Source organism: Gorilla gorilla, chromosome 7 (genome assembly GCF_029281585.2).
Source record: "Gorilla gorilla gorilla isolate KB3781 chromosome 7, NHGRI_mGorGor1-v2.1_pri, whole genome shotgun sequence".
NCBI classification, from domain to species: Eukaryota; Metazoa; Chordata; class Mammalia; order Primates; family Hominidae; genus Gorilla; species Gorilla gorilla.
In genome coordinates, this window is record NC_073231.2 from 118,067,598 (window position 1) to 118,089,893 (window position 22,296).

The 22,296-nt window shown below is 35.4% G+C and overlaps 1 protein-coding gene across 3 annotated transcripts in view; it reads right to left on the reverse strand.

The window, feature by feature from the left end:
• Window positions 1-5,671: 5,671 nt before the first annotated feature.
• Window positions 5,672-22,296, reverse strand: part of CSMD3 (CUB and Sushi multiple domains 3) — a 1,204,746-nt gene continuing 1,188,121 nt past the window's right edge. For all 3 annotated transcript variants that reach the window (XM_019032923.3, XM_031014090.3, XM_019032924.3), the window contains 5 exons: window positions 19,937-20,095; window positions 17,105-17,217; window positions 14,287-14,374; window positions 11,480-11,615; window positions 5,672-7,673 (listed from right to left, as the gene is read on the reverse strand). In XM_019032923.3, coding sequence (XP_018888468.2) covers window positions 7,514-7,673; window positions 11,480-11,615; window positions 14,287-14,374; window positions 17,105-17,217; window positions 19,937-20,095 — 656 coding nt within the window. In that variant the 3' untranslated portion in view covers window positions 5,672-7,513. The remainder of the gene's footprint in view (window positions 7,674-11,479; window positions 11,616-14,286; window positions 14,375-17,104; window positions 17,218-19,936; window positions 20,096-22,296) is intronic.

A 22,296-nucleotide genomic window follows, 5' to 3' on the forward strand; every position in this document is an offset into this window, starting at 1 on the left:
GTGCTTCTATAATTCTATAGACGAGCTTTTTAAACCTCGCTTCAACTATGCCTGTTTTAAATTTATAGATATTCACAGATTAATACTTTGACAGGCAATACATTCTCATTTTCTTTTAAAAGAGAGTATTATCTGGTTATTTTACTGGCTCTTTTAGACAATGTTTTGCCTGTTTCCCCCCCACCTCACTTGTAAGTGAAAAGGACAAATAAGATAAATCTTGCCTATTGGTCTATTTCCACAATCACTCATCAGGCTCCAGTATCAAGAGACTGTTGGGGGAAGCTACATCTTCTCTTTAACATTCCTAAACAATGGGAAGTGCAATGAGCCTCTTAAGGCTCTTTAAAATTACTTTCATAAAATTGCTGCTCACTTTTGAGAAGACTAAGGATAAAAGGAAAAGAAAAATAGCAAAATAAAAATAAGAATAAAAGACTAAAAAGCAGACAACATATAAAAGAAAGACTATTAAGAAAAGCAGTGATGAGAGGGTTACAGAGAAGAGAACACAGTAAAATGTGTGAAAGTGGTTAAAATACAACATGACTATCTTCAGCAAACTACAACTCTTAAATGTCAAGTGTTGAAAAATTAAATGATCTCCAAGGGACAGGGCAGAAGATGTATCCAAAAGCTTTAAGTTCAAAGACATTATTTGATTAACAAAAAAATTTGAGATTCCCAGGCAAGGTGGCTGAATAGGAACAGTTCAGGTCTACAGCTCCCAGCGAGACCAATGCAGAAGGCAGGTGATTTCTGCATTTCCAACTGAGGTACCCGGTTCATGTCATTGGGACTGGTTAGATGGTGGGTGCAGCCCATGGAGGGCGAACAGAACCAGGGTGGGGTATCGCCTTACCCAGAAAGCACTAGGGGTCGGGGAACTGCCTCCCCTAGCCAAGGGAAGCTGTGAGGGACTGTGCCCTGAGGGACGGTGCTATCCAGCCCACATACTATGCTTTTCCCACGGTCTTCGCAACCCGCAGACCAGGAGATTCCCTAGGGTGCCTACACCACAAGGGTCCCGGGTTTCAAGCAAAAAACTGGGCGTCTGTTTTGGCAGACACCAAGCTAGCTGCAGGAGTTTTTGTTCATACCCCAGTGGCTCCTGGAATGCCAGTGAGACAGACCATTTAGTTCCCTGGAAAGGGGGCTGAAGCCAGAGAGCCAAGTGGTCTTGCTCAGCAGATCCCACCCCCATGGAGCCCAGCAAGCTAATATCCAATGGCTTCAAATTCTCGCTGCCAGCACAGCAGTCTGAAGTCGACCTGGAACTCTCAAGCTTGGTGGGGGGAGGGGCGTCTGCCATTACTGACGCTTGAGTAGGCGGTTTTCCCCTCACAGTGTAAACAAAGCTGCCAGGAAGTTCAGAGTGGGCAGAGTCCACCGCAGCGCAGCAAAGCGGCTGTAGGGCAGACTGCCTCTCTAGATTCCTCCTCTCTGGGCAGGGGATCTCTGAATGAAAGGCAGCAGCCCCAGTCAGGGGTTTATAGATAAAACTCCCATCTCCCTGGAGAGCACCTTGGGGAAGGGGCGGCTATGCGTGCAGATTCAGCAGGCTTAATCTTTCCTGCCTGCCAGCTCTGAATAGAGCAGCGGTTCTCCCAGCACAGTGCTCGAGCTCTGCTAAGGGACAGACTGCCTCCTCAAGTGACTCCCTGACCCCCATGCCTGCTGACAAAGAGACATCTCCCAGCAAGGGTCGACAGACACCTCATACAGGAGAGCTCTGGCTGGCATCTGGAGGGTCTCCCTCTGGGACAAAGCTTCCAGAGGAAGGATAAATCTTTGCTGTTCTGAAGCCTCCAGTGGTGATACCCAGGGAAACAGCATCTGGAATGGACCCCCAGCAAACTCCAGCAGACCTGCAGCAGAGGGGCTTGGCTGTTAGAAGGAAGAGAAGAATCAAATAAACACAATAAAAAATAATAAAGAGGAGATCACCACTGATCCTACAGAAATACACATTACCATCAGAGAATACTATAAACACCTCTACACAAATATACTAGAAAATCTAGAAGAAATGGACAAAGTCCTGGACACATACATCCTCCCAAGACTAAACCAGGAAGAAGTCGAATCCCTCAATAGATCAATAACAAGTTCTGCAGTAATTAATAATCTCCCAACCAAAAAAAGCCCACGACCAGATGGATTCACAGCTAAATTATACCAGAGTTACAAAGAGGAGCTGGTACCATCCCTCTGAAACTATTTCAAACAATAGAAAAACAGGGACCTCCCTAACTCATTTTATGAGGCCAGAATCATCCTGATACCAAAACTAGGCAGAGACACAACAAAAAAAGGAAAATTTCAGGCCAATATCCCTGATGAACATCCATGCAAAAATCCTCAATAAAATACTGGCAAACTGAATTCAGCAGCACGTCAAAAAACTTATCCACCACAATCAAGTTGGCTTCATCGCTGAGATGCAAGGCTGGTTCAACATACACAAATCAATAAAAATGTAATCCATCACATAAACAGAACCAATGACAAAAACCATATGATTCTCTCAATAGATGCAGGAAAGGCCTTTGATAAAATTTAACACCCCTTCATGCTAAAAACACTCAATAAACTAGGTATTGATGGAACATATCTCAAAATAATAAGAGCTATTTAAGACAAACCCACAGCCAATATCATACTGAATGGGCAAAAGCTGCAAGGATTCCCTTTGAAAACTGGAACGAGACAAGGATGCCCTCTTGCACCACTCCTATTCAACATAGTATTGGAAGTTCTGGCCAGGACAATCAGGCAAGAGAAAGAAATAACGGGTATTCAAATAGGAAGAGAGGAAGTCAAATTATCCCTGTTTGCAGAAGACAGGATTGTATATTTAGAAAACCCCGTTGTCTCAGCCCAAAAACTCCTTAAGCTGATAGGCAACTTTGGCAAAGTCTCAGGATACAAAATCAATGTGCAAAAATCACAAGCATTCCTATACACCAATAATAGTCAAACAGAGAGCCAAATCACAAGCAAGCTCCCATTAAAAACTGCCACAAAGAGAATAAACTACATAGGAATACAACTTACAAGGAAAGTGAAGGACCTCTTCAAGGAGAACTACAAACCACTGCTCAAGGAAATAAGAGAGGACACAAATGGAAAAACATTCCATGCTGATGGATACAAAGAATCAATATCGTGAAAATGGCCATACTACCCAAAGTAATTTATAGATTCAATGCTATCCCCATCAAGCTACCACTGACTTTCTTCACAGAATTAGAAAAAACTACTTGAAATTTCATATGGAAACAAAAAAGAGCCTGTATACCCAAGACAATCCTGAGCAAAAAGAACATAGCTGGAGGCATCATGCTACCTATCTTCAAACTATACTACAAAGCTAGAGCAACCAAAACAGCATGGTACTGGTACCAAAACAGATATATAGACCAATGGAACAGAACAGAGGCCTCAGAAATAACACCACACATATACAACCATCTGATCTTTGACAAACCTGACAAAAACAAGCAATGGGGAAAGGATTCCCTATTTTATAAATGGTGTTGACAAAACTGGCTAGCCTTATGCAGGAAACTGAAACTGGACCCCTTCCTTACATCTTATACAAAAATTAACTCAAGATGGATTAAAGATTTAAACTTAAAACCTAACACCATAAAAACCCTGGAAGAAAACCTAAGCAGTACCATTCAGGATATAGGCATGGGCAAAGACTTCATAACTAAAACACCAAAAGCAATGGCAACAAAAGCCACAATTGACAAATGAGATCTAATTAAACTAAAGAGCCTCTGCATAGTAAAAGAAACTATCATCAGAGTGAACAGGCAACCTAGAGAATGGGAGAAAATTTTTGCAATCTATCCATCTGACAAACGAGTAATATCCAGAATCTACAAAGAACTTAAACAAATATACAAGAAAAAACAAACAACCCCATCAAAAAGTGGACAAAGGACATGAACAGGGACTTTCAAAAGAAGATATTTATGTGGCCAACACACATATGAAAAGAAGCTCATCATCACTGGTCATTAGAGAAATGCAAATCAAAACCACAATGAGATACCATCTTACACCAGTTTGAATGGAGACCATTAAAAAGTCAGCAAACGCAGTGGCTCATGCCTGTAATCCCAGCACTTTGGGAGACTGAGGCAGGCAGATCACGAGTTCAGGAGATCGAGACCATCCTGGCTAACATGGTGAAACTCTGTCTCTACTAAAAATACAAAAAATTAGCCGGGCGTGGTGGCAGGCGCCTGTAGTCCCAGCTACTCAGGTGGCTGAGGCAGGAGAATGGCATGAACCCGGGAGGCGGAACTTGTAGTGAGCCGAGATCGCGCCACTGCACTCCAGCCTGGGTGACAGAGCAAGACTCTGTCTCAAAAAAAAAAAAAAAAAAAAAAAGTCAGGAAACAACAAATGCTGGAGAGGATGTGGAGAAATAGGAATGCTTTTACACTGTTGGTGGGAGTGTAAATTAGTTCAGCCTTTGTGGAAGACAGTGTGATCCTTGATTCCTCAAGGATCTAGACCTAGAAATACCATTTGACCCAACAATCCCATTACTGTGTATATACCCAAAGGGTTATAAATCATTCTACTATAAAGACACATGCACTGTTATATTTATTGCAGCACTATTCACAATAGCAAAGACTTAGAACCAACCTAAATGCCCATCAATGATAGACCGGATAAAGAAAATGTGGCACATATTCACCACGGAATACTATGCAGTCAGAAAAGGAATGAGTTCATGTCCTTTGCAGGGACATAGATGAAGCTGGAAACCACCATTCTCAGCAAACTAACACACAGGAACAGAAAATCAAACACCGCATGTTCTCACTCATAAGTGGGAGTTGAACAATGAGAACATATGGGCATAGGGAGGGGAACATCACACACTGGGACCTGTACAGGGTTGGGTATCCCAGAACTTAAGTATAATAATAATAAAAAAAAGAAAAACAGCAGAAGAGAGAAATTAAAAAGTGGAAGAAAAAGGAAAAGTAAAAACACAAAGAATTAAAAAAAGATGAAGAACAAGTGAAATATAGATGTGAAATGAGTGAAAGGTGGAGGTAACAAAGTTAACAAAGAGCTACAATTATATCAAGAACCATACATTTCTAAAGCTAAAGTGTAATAAACAGAGGTATACTATACATGCTGGAGTTTGAGGTTCTGAAAATATAAAGACACTGTGTTTTGAGTATTTGTTTTTGAGTATTAGTTTAATCTATTCAAAAAGTTTTGAGTTCATGTCTATAGAGCATGCTAACGTACCTCTATAAAAATATACTACAGAAATATTAGAAATCATCAGATGTAACTAAATTTAGACGCTACTGTTAAATATTAGCATTTAAGGAAACTTCTAAGATGAGGTTCTTGTTCCTTTTCTAGAAAACCATTCACTCAACATAAGATGAAGTTCTTATGTTACTAGTATATTTACTCGGAATCAATTTTCCCAAAAGTGTCATAGTTGAGGAATTATGGAATTTAAAGAAGAAAAACACTCATATTTCATTATTATGTTGCTAACTAAATGTATAGAATATGCAGTTTGGGAACTTTTAAAAACAACAAATAAATGTGCGTTGTTCATTCCTTTTACTAACCTGAACAGTTGCAGTTTATTTTTGGAAAAAAAAAAAACACATTTTACAAAAGCAATTATTCATTTTTATTTTGTTTACATTGCACTGAAAATTTACATCATACTTTTACAAAGTTTCTTTTCATAAAAATATACTTCTTTACAAAAGTGTATGCATTAATATAAGAGGAGTAGCCAGTTGCAGAAGAAACATTGTTTAAACAAGATCTTAAATGTATTAGCCTTAACATTAATGAATGAATCATTGTTATTGCAGTCATTTGAATAAACAAGAATAAATAACTGATGGCATAAAATTTAAAACTGCATCCTGCCAGTAGAGTACCATGTTGAGAAAATTGTATGAATTTCCAAAACAATGTATCTCAAAGTGGTTTACAAGAAATTCATTAAATGTTGTAGAGATAGATCCAAGCAGCGCTCCCAGGTGCAAGGGTTTCTCTTAGGCACTCTGTCTCACGATACAAAAAGTCAAGACTGTTCACAGAGTTATCCATATTTGAAAGGGACAACAACAAAGAGTTAACACTGGGTACATGATCGTATTCAATGAAGTAAAACAGCTATAAAAGGAAGACGATGACCAATTAAATAAAAATGCTGGCATTACTGTATGATACAGTTTAAATGAGCCACCAATAACTTACAAATACATATCTTAATTTGACAATGAAAGAAACCTCTTGTATCTGAAACTTGGTGTTTAACAATAAAGGTACAGAAATTTAAAAATATATAAAAATATGATAAGTCCACAATTTTAGGCAATAAATTTATATTGGTGATTTATAATAATAATTTTTTTCAGTCATTATGTTTAGCGGCTAGACAAAAATATTTTTCTAATCCATTGTTAAATGAAAATTAAAAGTGTCAAAATAACGTTAAATTTGAAGACTCAACTGGAAGGAAATGTAGATATAAATAGAGTAGATTATTAGGACATTTTATTTGGTCTATCAAAAATACTGTAAAATAAAGGATGGTAAGTTTGGTGTCTCAGATAACTGCAAAATAATAATTTTTCTAGATAATTTCTGCCAGCCAAATGGTTTTTGGGTGAGGAAACATACTGAAGCTACTATCACATTTGGGATTAAAAAATAATAAAAATAAATAGGAAAAAACCATATTGAAGCAAGGAGTTAAACACTACCCCACAGCTCACTGAATAATACTGGTTACTCCATAATGGGGCAATCGGGAGGGTAGCACAATGAACTTGCCCTTTGCAGAAACTATGACAACCAGTCTAAAAGAAGAAGAGCAATATGATGCTAAAGAAATAGAAAGATTCAAATTGGAATGGGCAACCTTATGTCTTCCGAGGCATAAACTAGCTCATAAACATTTAAAGTCATAACTCAATCTTAAATAAAGAAAACAATGCCTCATTTAACAAGAATGAATGGCAGATAGAGTGGTATGAAAGACAGACTTGTGGGCGTGATGTAGCTCAGGACAGTTAAAGAGAAGTCAGTGATCTATTGACTCTTGTAAGTATAGCTCTTATTTCTACCCTATATCTTTTTTTTAAACCCAGTCCCTCTAATATAGTTTATAAAGCACAGAAATACTGATAGTGGATGCTCCTCCAATATATGCAAATAAGTTTATGTTTTAGAATAATCTCCTTTTTAAAAAAAGCAAATAAACTGTGAGTAAGCACTCTCAGAGTGCAGCCAAATTTCTGTAAAACTCTCCATGGTAAACATGAAGAATTATGGTCCAGTTTATGAAAAAACACTCTTCTGTATCATTCCTCAGGAAAAGGTGACCTAGCAAGTCCTGAAAAGTGTGCTTTAATTTGTTTAGCAGTGAACTAAATGTGCACTGTTTTGTGTGTCGATTTCCAAGCTTCTGAAGAAGGCAAAGGTTGCCTCGTTATACCATTGTGCAAACCGTGTTCAAGTTGGGATCAAATCGTACCGCCTTCCCTTCCACTGACTTTGCGTTGGTGTCATACATGGGATTTTCAAAAGCTGCTTGGCCATTGTTATTTTCATGAACTGAACATCCTGTATACTGTGTTTTAGGTGCAGTCCTGTTGATGAGAACATTGATTAGCTATGTGTTAACTTTCTTCCAGAAACAGCAGACTACAGCTCAAACATAATGTACATCGTTAGCAGATAATGTAACTTAAAAATATTAATTGAGACATCATAAACACACTAAGTCAACTTGAACAATTTCCTTGTTACTTTAAAAACCTGAGTGACTTTTAATTTTACATATATTACATATTTATGTACAGCATCAATATTAGTAACATAAATATAAATAAATGATATGATGGCTATAATAAATTTTCTTACAAAATTAGAAATTATTATGACTTATCATTTATAGTATAAATAATAATGATGATGGATTTAAGTCTCATCACTATTTATTTGTTCACCAAATATTTACTGAACATCTATTATGCACCAGTCATGATTCTAGGCATTGGGTATATCATTTTTTTAAAAAAAGACTAGTCTTTGCTTTCAGGGAGTTCACATTTTAGTGATAGAAAACAAGAATAAATTAAAATAAATAAAACCAAAAATAGTAGGTAATGAGAATTGTCATGATGAAAAGGAAAATGGTTAATATGAAAAGTAACTGGAAGCCACTTTAGGAGAGGTAATAGAACAAAGCATCTTTTAGGAGGTAACATTTAATCTGAAACCTGAATTATAAGTTGGTTCCGCACAAAAAGAGAAGGAGATTCCCTGAAGAGTACACAATTAATGCTGAGACCTAATTTGGAAAGGTACTTTGGAGTATCCCAAAACATGAATGCTCAATTTTATTTTTTAAATGGTATACATTAAAGCATGCAAATTCAAAAATTCAAAGAAGAAATGGCTACACTCATACTCAAGTCATGAAAATAGTTTCTAAAGGATTACTGACAATTAGTTAACCAGACACATGAATTCTGGGTTGGCTGGTAGAGGATGCTGGTCTTGAAATTCTGATTCATTTCTTTATTTCTTCCACCTTTGACTATTGCTAATCTAGTTTATCTTTCCCACGAAGCATGTATAACTTGCTCACATTTGTAATGGAAAAAAGGCAGACTTGCTGCTATCTGTTTCTGGGGCCTAATTCCTAAAAGGGATATATCTTAAAATAAATTTGTTTCTCAACTCTGTTGTTTATACTGAACAATCAAATTTCAAGTATTAATTTTATTAGAATTTGTAATTGCCGTTATATTATTTTACTATCACTAATGCATTTTTCTGAATTTATCTATATTTCAAAAATATTAGGTGATTTCTATGACAATAATTGTAATAGAAACTACCTTAGGTTTATTGGGAGAAAGCTAATAACTTGCTCTTACTAAGTGTGTCTAATACTCTACTGGATCATATTTTTTCCAAACTAGATCTAAAATTAAAACCAAAGCAACATCATTGCCTTCTAATTAGGGAATAATCATGAAGATACAAAATAATTGCCCCTTCTTAATATTCAACAACTTGAAGGAAAATATTACTAAGTTTTAAAAATTCACACCATGAATAAAATTTAACTCAAAATGAATCAAAGCCCTAAACACAAGAGCTAAATTCATAAAACTCTTAGGAAAAACACATGGCCTTGAATTTTGCAATGGTTTCTTCGATTTGACATCAAAAGTACAAGTAAGAGGAAAAAATATAAATTTAACTTCATCAAATGGAAAAGTTTTATACATCAAAGAACACTCTCAAGACAGTGAAAATACAACCCACGGAAAGGGAGAAAATATTTGCAAAACATATATCTAATAAGGGCCTAGTGTCTAAAATATATAGAGAACTCTTACAACCAAATAAGACAAACAACCTAATTTAGATATGAACAAAGTATTTGAATAGGCATTTCAACAAAATGGACAAAGGGCCAACAAGCACATAAAAGGATGCTCAACATCACCTATCATTATGAAAATGGAAATCAAAACCACAGTGAGATACAGCTTCACATGCACTAGGATGGCTTTAATAAAAAACAAAAGACAAAGCCCCCCAAACCTGGAAAATAACAAGTGTTGGTTAGGCTTTATCCATTGCTGATAGGAATGGAAAATGCTGCCGCTGCTGTACAGAACACCTTGATGGTTACTCAGTAAGTTAAACATAGAATTGCCACATATTCCAGTAATTTCATTCCTGGGTATATACTGAAAAGAACTGAAAATGAGTGTTCAAACAAAAACTTATACACAAATGTGTACAGTAGCACTATTCACAGTAGTCAAAAGGTAGAAACAACTCAAATGTCCATCAATTGATGAATGGACACATTCATCCATACAATGGAATATTATTTAGCCATATAAGAGAATGAAGTACTGATGCATGCTATAACATGGATAAAATTTGAAAACATTTTGCTAAGTTTAAGAAGACAGATACAAAATGTCACATATTGTATGATTCCATTTATGTAAAATATATGCAGAATAAGCAAACAGATTTGTAGTTACCTGCAGCTGGATGAGGGGAGTGAGGAGTGACAACTTAATAAGTACAGTTTCCCTTTGGCATTTTTGGGGCTCCAAAATATTTTGGAAATATACAGTAGTGATGGTTGTATGGCACTCTGAATGTACTAAATGCCACTGAATCGCAGTCTTTAAAATGGTTAAAATGATAAGGTTTATATCATATCTATTTTACCACAATTTTTAAAAAGTTGACTTAGGTTGTCCTATAAATAAATTTAGTGATGATTATTCTTTATCTATTAATAAAATCTGATATTGGCTAGACCTAAGTAGCTGATAATTCAGACTCAGTACACATTTATATAATATTAAATAAATCATTCTTAGATGTTGCAGACTGACCCCAAATGAAAGTATCAATTTTGCGGTGGCTCACGCCTGTAATCCCAGCACTTTGGGAGGCCGAGGCGGGCGGATCACGAGGTCAGGAGATCGAGACCATCCTGGCTAACACGGTGAAACCCCGTCTCTACTAAAAACACACAAAAAAATTAGCCGGGCATGATGGCGGGTGCCTGTAGTCCCATCTACTTGGGAGGATGAGGCAGGAGAATGGCGTGAACCCGGGAGGCAGATGTTACAGTGAGCTGAGATTATGCCACTGCACTCCATCCTGAGCGACAGAGCGAGACTCCGTCTCAAAAAAAAAAAATATATATATATACATTTTGGAGTAAAGGCATTTAGGTTATAGTCATTTAATTATCTGGCTACCCACACATTTTTTCTTGATAAGGGATTGTCCCAAATAGTGGGATATAGTAAAGCACTCACCAGGATTTGTAATGGACTGAGAGAAAAGGATCTACTAATAATATGTACAGCTATATATTAGATCTATCACAAATATATTAATTGCAATTCATCAAAAAGCAACAGAAGATGAATGAGAAGATTAGAGGATTTTGCCATCTGTCTGCCTGGGTAAAATCAGTTAGTATTTTTATGCGAACTAAGAGGTTTGGACACAAGCTTCTTCTTAGTTTTCTAAACATATCTGGCAGCAGATATTACCTCTCCAATTTAAACTTTAACCTAGATTTTCTATCTCTAAAGTCTCATTATAGATAATGTAGAAATAACTTTTACAATTAGGTCCATGCCAGGAAATTGACAGGCAAAAGAAAGGTTAAGCTGAATGCTTGTGCAATTTAACAGAGCACTTTTGTTACGTTGTATGTAATGTTGCAGGGGTGGTTAGGGGAAATAAGTTTTTCAGTGTCTATGACAATAGTTAGCACACAGACATTTCAACAACTCAGAAAAAAATTTGAAATTAAGATTTGAGCTAAAGCAGTAGAAATAACATGAAAAACAGATTTCGGAAACATTTTGTAGTTAAAAATCAATGAGCTTACCTTTGTTTATAAAGATAAAATCCAAATCCTGCAAATATAAGTGCAAAAAAAGGCACAAGAATAGCAATGGCCACAGAACTACTGTTTGTACCATGAGGTTGATTTGAAGAATTTGAACCTTCTGACATATTCAGTCCTACAAAATAAAAAATAAATTATAAATACACAACTCTTTTATCATAATTAATTTCTACTCCCATGAATCAATTAATTTCTTCTACTCTCAAGATATTTACCTGGAAATCACATAGTAAACAAAAATAATTCATGAAACTCCTTCAACTCATTTCACATATGTTTGCACAGTGCCTCTTAGAAGATACTTTTCCAGGAAAGGGTGCAGACAAAAAAATAGGCAGAGCCCCGAACTAAGGAGTTTATACAATAGTGGGAAGACATATGGAGTATATAATAAGTGTATATATCAAGCATGAATAAATGGTCAATGTGCTTTAGAAAGGAAAGGAGTAATTCTGGAGGATATACAACATAGGCTTGGCTTGAAAAATCATCATGAGGCTAGAAATGGGAAGGTAAGTGGCTTAGGTAGTGGATGTGACAAGCACTGACATGAAATAGGAGTGGGAGGTTAAAAGAATAAACTATGGCTAGACTCTAAAAGGGAATAAATATCATTCTGATGAACTCAAACTTTTTTTTTCTTTTTCTTTTCTTTTTTTCTTTTTCTTTTCTTTTTTTCTTTTTTCTTGAGACAGGGTCTCACTTTGTCACCCAGGCTGCAGTGCAGTGGAGTGGTCGTGGCTGACTGCAGCCTCCACCTCCCCGGCTCAAGCGATCTTCCTGCCTCAGCCTCCCAAGTAGCTGGGACTGCAGGCACATGCAACCACACCTAGCTAACTTTTGTATTTTTTGTGGAGACAGGGTTTCACCATGTTTCCCATGCTGGTCTTGAACTCCTGAACTCAAGTGATCCACATGCTTCAGCTTCCCAAAGTGCTGGGATTACAGGCATGAGTGATGGCACCCAGCCAGAGTTACTATCCACCTCAGTGAGGAACAACTGAAGGTGTTTAGAAATAAAAGACCCAGTGATATGACATGAGATTTAGAACACAGCTGTAGTAGGATGGACTTCAGGGAATACAGACTGGAATCAGGTGTAGTTAGAAGATTGTAGTGACAGCCGAGATTAAAAAAAAAAAAGGAATTAAAATTTAAACTAGAGAAATAGGAAGTGCATGGGACAATAGATTTGAGGAAGATTTCATAATGAAAATTAGCAGAACTTGTTTATGTGGATGTAAGAGGCAAGAAGACACAGGATTACAAGTATTCTACTTGAAGCTCAGTAAATGCTGATGGCATTCGCAGAGTTAGGAAATAAGAAAAGCCAAGTTTGTCGACACATTTGCACAGGAATGAGGGAAAAGGAAATACCAGTTCTTTCTCAAAAGGAAATAGTTCCTTTTTTGTGGGTTCTGCTTCAGACTTGTAGTGTTTGAGACACTTTGGAGAATATTACATGAAAATATTCAGCACTAAATTACACAACTGTGTAAATGCACTATGTTAATGAGTGTTTTTACCTGTTTTTAAGACAAACACAAGCAGGATGTGATGTAAATGGCATCTTACTACTTTTCATGTAGAGAAAGCTAATTTCTCTTTTTGACAAACAGTTACATTTAACTAAACCTCATCTTTGTCCAGGTTAAAGAAAATTAGTATCTTATTTTTTACCTTATTTTTCCTGTGACTTAGTACAGCTATTTAAAAGTTCAAAATTTTTTAAAAAGTTCATTTTTGGCTGGGCATGGTGGCTCACACCTGTAATCCCAGCACTTGGGGAGGCCAAGGCAGGCGGATCACCTGAGGTCAGGAGTTCGGGACCCACCTGGCCAACATGGTGAAGCCCTGTCTCTACTAAAAATGCATAGCCAGGCATGGTAGCTAATTCCAGCTACCATGGTAGTGTGCATGGTGGTCTGTAATCCCAGCTACTCGGGAGGCTGAGACAGGAGAATCCCTTGAACCTGGGAGGAGGAGTTTGCAGTGAGCCAAGATTGTGCCATTGCACTCCAGCCTGGGTGACAAGAGCATGACTCTGTCTCAAAAAAGAAAAAAAAAAAAAAGTTCATTTCTTAAAAGATAAATGTCAAATAATAATTTTTAGAGCCTGAATTTATTCTTTGTGTATCCCTGTCACAGTATAATAATGGGAGACAGTGGATCATAGGAGAATTATACACCAAAAGCTATGTGTATAAACACATTCTTGCCAGACCATTAAAGGTTTATATACATATAGAAGAGTTGGAAACAAAAATGACAAAATTCTTTGCTTCCCACTGCAGAAAATTTACATATTTGAAGAGAACCAAGTCCCCAAAAGGGGCCCATTCCTCAAAGTTATTTTCTCTTTCCAGACTCTATGAGTTTCTCAGAGTGTCACTACATTTTCAGAAGAATGAAAACTGCGACAATATTCAAACTGAAGAAAAGTAGTACAGTTCTCATGAGATACAATAAAATAATTTACAGTTTAATATTTTCTTTTTTATCTATACCACTTTTTCTCCTTTTTATGTGCTTAAAGGCAAGCCAGTTTGTCATATTTATTAGAAATACCATGAAAATCTAAACACTGTACAGAGTTGGTACATAAAGATCCAGTATTTTGAAGAATGTGATTATTTAAAAGGGCTATCAAAGGTATCAATGCATAGTCCTGGCAGTACAGAATTTACAATGCAGTAAGTGTACCTAATGTACAGAATCCACAGTCTTTTTTTTATGATGTCTGGGATAATAACAGAAGTTCATGAAAATCAAAACGAATACATTACCCAGTCTTTGTAGGCCAAATTGTCCATAATCTTTGCCTTGAATAAATCCTTGAAATACATAAGTAGCTCCATCAGGCTCAGCAGAAACCTAAAAATATTTAAAGAACCAAATATACTTGAATACTGGCCATAGCTATATTTTCCCAGCCTTAATAAATACACAATTTTATTCTGAAAGAAATATTATCACAAGTTCCTTTCTTCTATATTTTTCTCCTTTGCAAAACATAGCACATTGTGAAAATTTTCCATCATTAAAAGCAAAAGTAAATTTTCTAATTTGAAATAATTATGATATACAAAAAAGAGATTGGTTATTAATGTATGATATAGACATATGCTGTCAATAAAAAGCAATGACATGAGGAAATACAGTGATCAATTAAAAATTAAAACACAAAAATACTGTACTTAGTAAATTCTATTACTGTTCCACATCCCCGCTCTCCCAACCTTCATGAGAAGAATTTACTCCCTATCTCATTTAGTTGGGCTTGGTCCTGTGACTTGCTTGGGCCTATGGAGTGTGGGGATTGGGATTGACAATAGCTAAGTTGCAAGCCTAGGCCTTAAGAGCCATACTTCCCATCACACCAAGTGGAAGAAGCCAGCCACAAAAGGCCACATACTATATGATTCCATTCATATGAAAGTCAGAACAGGGAAATCTATACAGACAGAAAATAGGTTAGTGGTTATTCAGAGCTGATTTGAGAATGTAAGGCAGGGGTTGATAGCTAAAGGCTGTGGAGTTTCTTTACAACATGAAGAAAGTATTGTAGTCTGGGTGAGGTGGCTCACGCCTGTAATTCCAACACTTTGGAAGGCCAAGGAGGGCAAATCACTTGAGGTCAGGAATTTGAGACCAGCCTAGCCAACATGGTGAATCCCCCGTCTCTACTAAAATTACAAAAATTAGCCAGGGGTGGTGGCGTGTAGCTGTAATCCCAGCTACTCAGGAGGCTGAGGCAGGAGAATCGCTTGAACCTGGGAGGTAGAGGTTGTGGTGAGCCGAGATCATGCCACTGCACTCCAGCCTGGGCAACAGAGTGAGACTCTGCTCAAAAAAAATGAAAGTATTTTATAATCAGCTATGATGAGGGTTACATATATGTGTACATATATTAAAAACCACTGAATTGGACATTCTTAAATGGGTGAATTGTAGGATTCGTGACTTATATCTACATTGAGCTGCAAGTAAAAGGCATAGGTCAATGGATTTGAGCTTATTTGAGAATCACAGCTTATTTCAGAACCACTTGCCCCCCTGAGAGTTTTGGACTTCTGACAAGAGAAGTACATGCTCTAGGCAGCAAGTGCCCTTTCAGACTCTGCCCCAAAATGAGATGATGAGACATGAAGACCTGGACTTAATACCACAGCCTCAAGTAGTGCCTCCACAGCTAACCCATTACAAATGAGAAATAACTAAATACTTATTATTGTTTGACCCAGAGGCTTCATGGCTATGTCTAATGTTGCCAATGCTAAATACTACATGCACCTTACATTTGTATACAATATTATATTTAAAAAATACTTTATATGCATAATATAATTTGATCTTATAAGTAAAATAGGAAATGTTACATTTCAGCAATTCCTACTACTAAGTAGTAAAGTGATATATCCTGAAGTTTGTGTTAATTAATGGCAATTAGTTACCTAAGTCATGAACATTATTATAAAAGTTCTAAGAATCTTGAATCCTCACTCTAAAAAGCAAAGGATACCAAACCACCCATGCAAGTCTGACATTTCACAACAAGTGATTTATTCTTTATTATCAGACATTATACTCTGGGTATGGCCACCCTAAAAAATAAAGTACTTCTAAGAAGAAGCTCAAACTCCATCATTTTAATGAATCAATTCACTTTGTTTCCTACATAAAATAATACAATTAAACAATCTGAGTGCATTGAAGATTTGACTCAGTTCCCAACTCCATGAATACAGATTGCAGAAATAGGATAAACACTTTTTTTCCTCAGGAACCAAACTTATTGAAGCCTACTAGATAGTAGGCTTCTTGAACTTATTGAAGGCTTATTGAAACTTATCAAAGGCTACTACATAGCAGCCTATGACCCACTACAGTATCTTCTTTCCCATTAAGTTTTCCTTATGAAAAAAAGGCTTGGTACTTGAGAGGATACAGTCAGATCTCTCATGCTGACTCTTCAGCAAAGACTCCTGGCCCTTGTGTTTTCCACTGTCAGTCTTAAAACTTCACTCACATAAATCACTTAATAGGAGTGACTCCATGGTGAAGCTACAGTAACTATCTCCCCACAGGAAGCAGCTCACATAAGTTCCTTTTCATGGACTTTATATATAAAATAGTCTAAATTAATGCTTCAATATAATGGGAGCATTTAATTTTCTGATGTACTTTGTAAATGTGTTGCATATTTCTTAAGTAGTAGTGGTTCCAAAGATTGAATTATATTTTATCCAGATTTATTTATCACAGTGCTGATTGTAGATGGAATATATTTGATGAAATCAGTGAAAAACTAAATGCAGATCAGCATACACACACACATACACACACCCACATCCACCCATACCCTCCCCCACACACACATACACCCCACCCCCCCCCACACACACACAGGACAAAAGTAAGCAAAACACATCAGAATCCAGTATTCCTAGGCTTGTACTTTAGAATACTAAATATTTATATTTACTAATATATATGTATGTGTATGTATTCATAATTAGCTAAATTTAGAAAACTCTCCTTTCCTGGACAAGATACAAATTTATCATTAAAATCAGCAGCAGATGTTAAAATAACTATACTTACAAAGCCATCCATTGCCCAATTTTCTTCCTTCATTTTCTTCACAGAAGCATGAGCCGGTACTTTAATAAGATATATGCGTAACATTAGGCGAGCTTCCTGGCTTTTATATACCCCTGTAAAATGCAAGGACATTTTAGTCTACTTAACTTTGTAAATAGTTATACTTCATTTTATTATCTATCATTCCTTAAATAGATTATGTAAGATATGTAATAAAAAAAGAAATAAAACAAGGCAAGTCAAGGATGGCTTAACCTATAACGCTCTTTGCAAATCCTGTAATATACATTGATTTATCTGTCTTCTGAAATCCTCAACTTATTTCTTAGTTGTGGGGTTTAAATTACCTATGCTATCACAATTAAGCACTAGTGTTCTTAATAACATCATTCCATGATATTGAAAACAAAATGATTTCTTCCCACAATCAGATTCTAAAATTTTCAAGCATACAAATCCAGTGTTAAAATTCCTGATATTTTCCTTAATAACAAATTAGGTGCCAACTCAGTGAAAAACAGTATTCTAGGTGCTGCTTGAGCCACAAAGATGAATATATATTGTTCCTGTTTTTAATAATTTCCAACAAAGTAGGAGGTATAAGTAAGGTACACAGCTAAATCAAACACATGAGAGAATGTGATAAATTAAAAGCCAGAGAGAGATCATTTCACACTGGAATGATCAAGGAATAGTTATCAAGGAAAAGCACTGGAGGGCCAAGCATGGTGGCTCATACCTGTAATCCCAGCACTTTGGGAAGCCAAGGCGGACAGATGGCCTTAATCCAAAAGTATGAGCTTAGGAGTTCCAGACCAGCCTAAGCAACATGGCAAAACCCCATCTTTACAAAAAACACTAAAAAATTAGCCAGCCATGGTGGCACGCACCTGTAGTCCCAGCTGCTCAGGAGGCTGAGGTGGGAGGATGGCTTGAGCCCAGGAGTCGGAGGTTGCAGTGAGCCGAGATGGCACCACTGCACTCCAGACTGGGTGACAGAGCAAGACTCTGCCTCAAAAAAAAAAAAAAAAAAAAAAAAAACAACAACAACAACAAAACAACAACAACAACAACAAAAAACAGCATTTGAACTGGTTCTTAAAAATAAAGTAGGATTTTTAGTTTGGGAAGGTAAATACAAGCAATGACATAAGGAAGAGAAGCAAAAATATATACAATGATTTTTACATGGTAAGTGTTCTAAGGGTAGCAGTAAGCTGGAGTGAAAAATTGTTTAGGGAAATAACAGAAAATAGGATCAAAGAAAAAATCTGATTAACCGTTGTTTAAAACTTGACTGTATTCATTCATTCTAACTTAACTGTTCACCTATGTAATAGGGCACCATAATACGCAGGAAATGAAAAGATAATGAGACATAGGTGCTAAGGTAAATTATAATCAATAGGAGGAAGATATAAAGGTAATCGATAATAATATTGCTGAAAAATTGCTACAATTGGTTTATATGGAGACAGTAAGTGAAAGCAAATTAATCTAATTCTTTGTCTTTCCATATATATAGAAAACTCTTGAGTTTATCTAGATTAGAATAAGTATACATTTATTTTGGGCTCTTTTATAGAAAATAAAGAAAAACTTTGTTAACACATCAAAGTTAAATAAAGCATTAGTCACAATTTAAATGTATTTGTCTCATTCATTTAAAGCTTCTTTCGATTAATATAAGGTAATTATATGTATTTTTAAAATTATACTACATATTAACTTCTAATATTTTTACTTTGTGTTTAATGGAGGATCATTCAATAATAAGAATGACACTCAAAATTCATTCTAAAATTTATAAAATCAATGAATATAATTTTATTTTCCATTTTTTACAGCACAAATTATTTCATTATTAATATTTATATGGGTTATATCTATACAGACAAGAATTTTACAGTTTATATTTCATATTTGCAATATCAAATATCATAGTGCCTCATTTTAAAAAATGAGAGCAATTATAATTCAAATGCATTAATTTGAAAATATTTATTGAGGCCTATTTTGTTTCAGATGTTCTGCTAGCCTCTGGGAATACAATAGTAAGTTGGAAGGCAAAGAGCTTTCTTAGAATTTATTTTATATTGTTATAATATAGACACATAATGAATAATAAATATAACAAATATAATTTCAAATATTGTAAGAAAAAAACAGGGTAAGGCTGCCTAAAACTAAGAATATGTCTGACAGCATTTGTAATACAAAGGTTCCTTTAGGTCAGGTCATTGGGAGTATTGCTTGAGGAGGTGACTTGTGAGAGAATATCTGAGTGTTAGGAAAACCAGTGCAATCAAAGATAATGAGAGATGTGTGTACTGGACAGAGAAAACAGAAACTTGAGAAGATTGACCAGGTTTTGGTTCCCTTATGCCTATTTAAACAAGTGTAGCTCTATCTTTATTTGTCTTAAATATTGGATGTCCATCTATAAACATGGTCATTTGAAGAAATAGTTTTGTGGCCACAGAATAGTTGAGAAATCTATGATTTGGTCTCCGTGGTTTTATGAGAATAGAGAAAGATTTAGTTGTATTCATACCTAAATTAAATGTTATGATCTAATATATGACATCTAATTCTAGCTACCAAAAATTATTTAAATAACTTATTTTAAAACTAGTTTTATATTTCTGTAGTAATATTCATTCATCAATCCAAAAACCAGAAAACCTTGGTTCTGAGTGAATATGAATGTCATCAAAAGCAAATGTATCAAAATAAACATTTCACCATATAAAAAGCATTACTAAAAATGATGAAATCATAATAGAAATAAAGTCATGAAGGTATATTTCGCTGCTGTGTTTATTGCGATACCTGAAAGTAGCAGCTCCATGTTGCTATTGCTCAGTGTTGCGTTAACTCTCCCAGTGGAAGCATTGAAACTAGTAACTGTCAAGGTCATGGGTTGTTTCCTTCCTTTGAAATTGTAAGAGCCTTTCCATATATAATTTTGGGCAAATACATCATCAGGAACTGTGAATAGATTAAATATACTACACATTAATTTTACAATGCCATATAAATATAAGCATTAAATAGAGTATTAGTTTATTGAATAATGATGTATTGCTAAATACACAATAATGTTGAATGTGTGTTATAAAATTAATTATTCATACAAAAATGTTTCCATTTTTTAGAATAAATCCACATTGTAATAATCTAAATTTGTTCATATGTTATCGAGAAGAGAGAAATAGAAAATACCAGTTAAAGATATTAGGTTTATTTTTAGAACCCAGGTAAATATAAACTTCACTTATCTTTGGTCTTTTATGCAATATATTTCTTTCTGAAGGAAAATAAAATGATTTCACAGCACCATGGCAGTAAAACTATACCCAAGTCCCAAGAGGCCTGCTTTTTTTCTACCAGTGGGAATAGATTTTTAAGAGGAACAGCAAAGAGAAAGGTCCTGCAAAATTATCATGAGACAGTGCTTCTGTGTTCCCCCTTACAGAATACTGAGTTTAGTTCTTCTAATAACAGATGCTCCTGAAGAAGAACAGGGCTGCACCATATTGACAGCTTTGAGGTATACAGGTATTTTTAGAAATTGTCACTAGTATTGTTGGACTCTCAAGGATGACAGATGAATTGTGGTAGAATCAAAGAACATTCTAAAGCTTATAAAATTTTCATCTAAAGAAAAAACACTATTTTAGATACTAGCCAAAAAGACTTATTGTATTTATATAAATTATTTATGTAATTTAAAGTTATATAAATTGGTTATGTCAAAGTCTACACAGCTCCTGGGCAGCAGCTGAGAGAAGCTGAGGTATAGGATTAATCCTATACCTCACAGCACAGCACATCCCTAGAAATCAGCTATTCAAGGTACCCAGCCCTCTTTGGATGAATGACTGAATGAAGTGGATTTAGGAAAAAGTCCTTTTTTTAATTTGTCTAACAAGCTATTGATGATTTTTCATCTGATATATGCATGTATCACACTTCTTACCAGTCAGATCACAGGGATTGCCATTACAAGCTGTGTATTCCCTGAATTCTATTAAACCAAGAAAGCAAAACCACTGTGGCAGATCAGCATAAAAATATCCTAAGAGTTGAGTTTTTACTGAATATTTCAGTAACAACTAAAATTTCTATTTCCATGATAATTTATAAGCAATATAGCTCCTTACTTTGATACCACTGCCAACTTCCATTCTTATCACTTTGGAGTAATGTAATCACTGTGTCTCATTCATGATTTTAAATGAAATAGTGCTGAATGTTTTCTCATATAACATGCTATTTGCCATATAATTTTTATAAATAATTTTACTAAAATTTAGTTTGTTAAGAATTTTTAAAAATTATAAATTTTTAAATTTATAATTTAAAAATTATAAGTTGTTGAATTTGATCAAATACTTTCTTTGCAAATATTGCAATTATCATAATTTTTTGCACTTTAATCTCTTAATGTGATACATTACTTTTAAGGATTATTTAAAACTAAAATATCCCTGCATAGCTATGAAGAATCCAAATTGGTTCTGATGGGTGTTAAAGCAAACTAAATATGGCCTGAGAAGGACTCCATAGTTCTATATTTGAGTCCTTGTAATGAACTTCAATCTAACTTAATAGGTAGACAAGATTGAAAACCTAATTTAGGAGTATGCACCTGTAACAATAGCTGAGCCTTGGCCAATCCCAGCAGCTGTACTTCTACTACTCGTACACTGCTGAGTGTTCAAAATGTGTTCAAATAAGGCAAACACAGAACTGTAACCAATCTAGTTGTTTCTGTCTCTCCCTTCTGATTTCTGTACGTCACTTCCCTTTCTTTGTGTATAAATTTATTCTGACCACGAGGCATCCCTGGAGTCTCTCTGAATCTGCTGTGATTCTGGGGTCTGCTTGATTCACAAATTGTTCATTGTTCAATTAAACTCCTTTAAATTTAATTCAGCTGAAGTTTTCCTTTTCGCACGGGTTATCTTTACTACAATGTTGAATTTGATTTGCTAAGATTTTATGTAAGATTTTCTCATTTATAATCCTGAGTCAAATGGGCCTGAAATTTTTCTCCCTTTATAATATCTTTATCTGAGTTATTAGAGCTATGTTGAGCCTAGAGAATGAATTTTATTGTCCAGAAGAGTTTTTATAAAACTTGAAAGATCCATTCTGTTCCTTTAAAATGTGGTGGAACTTACCAG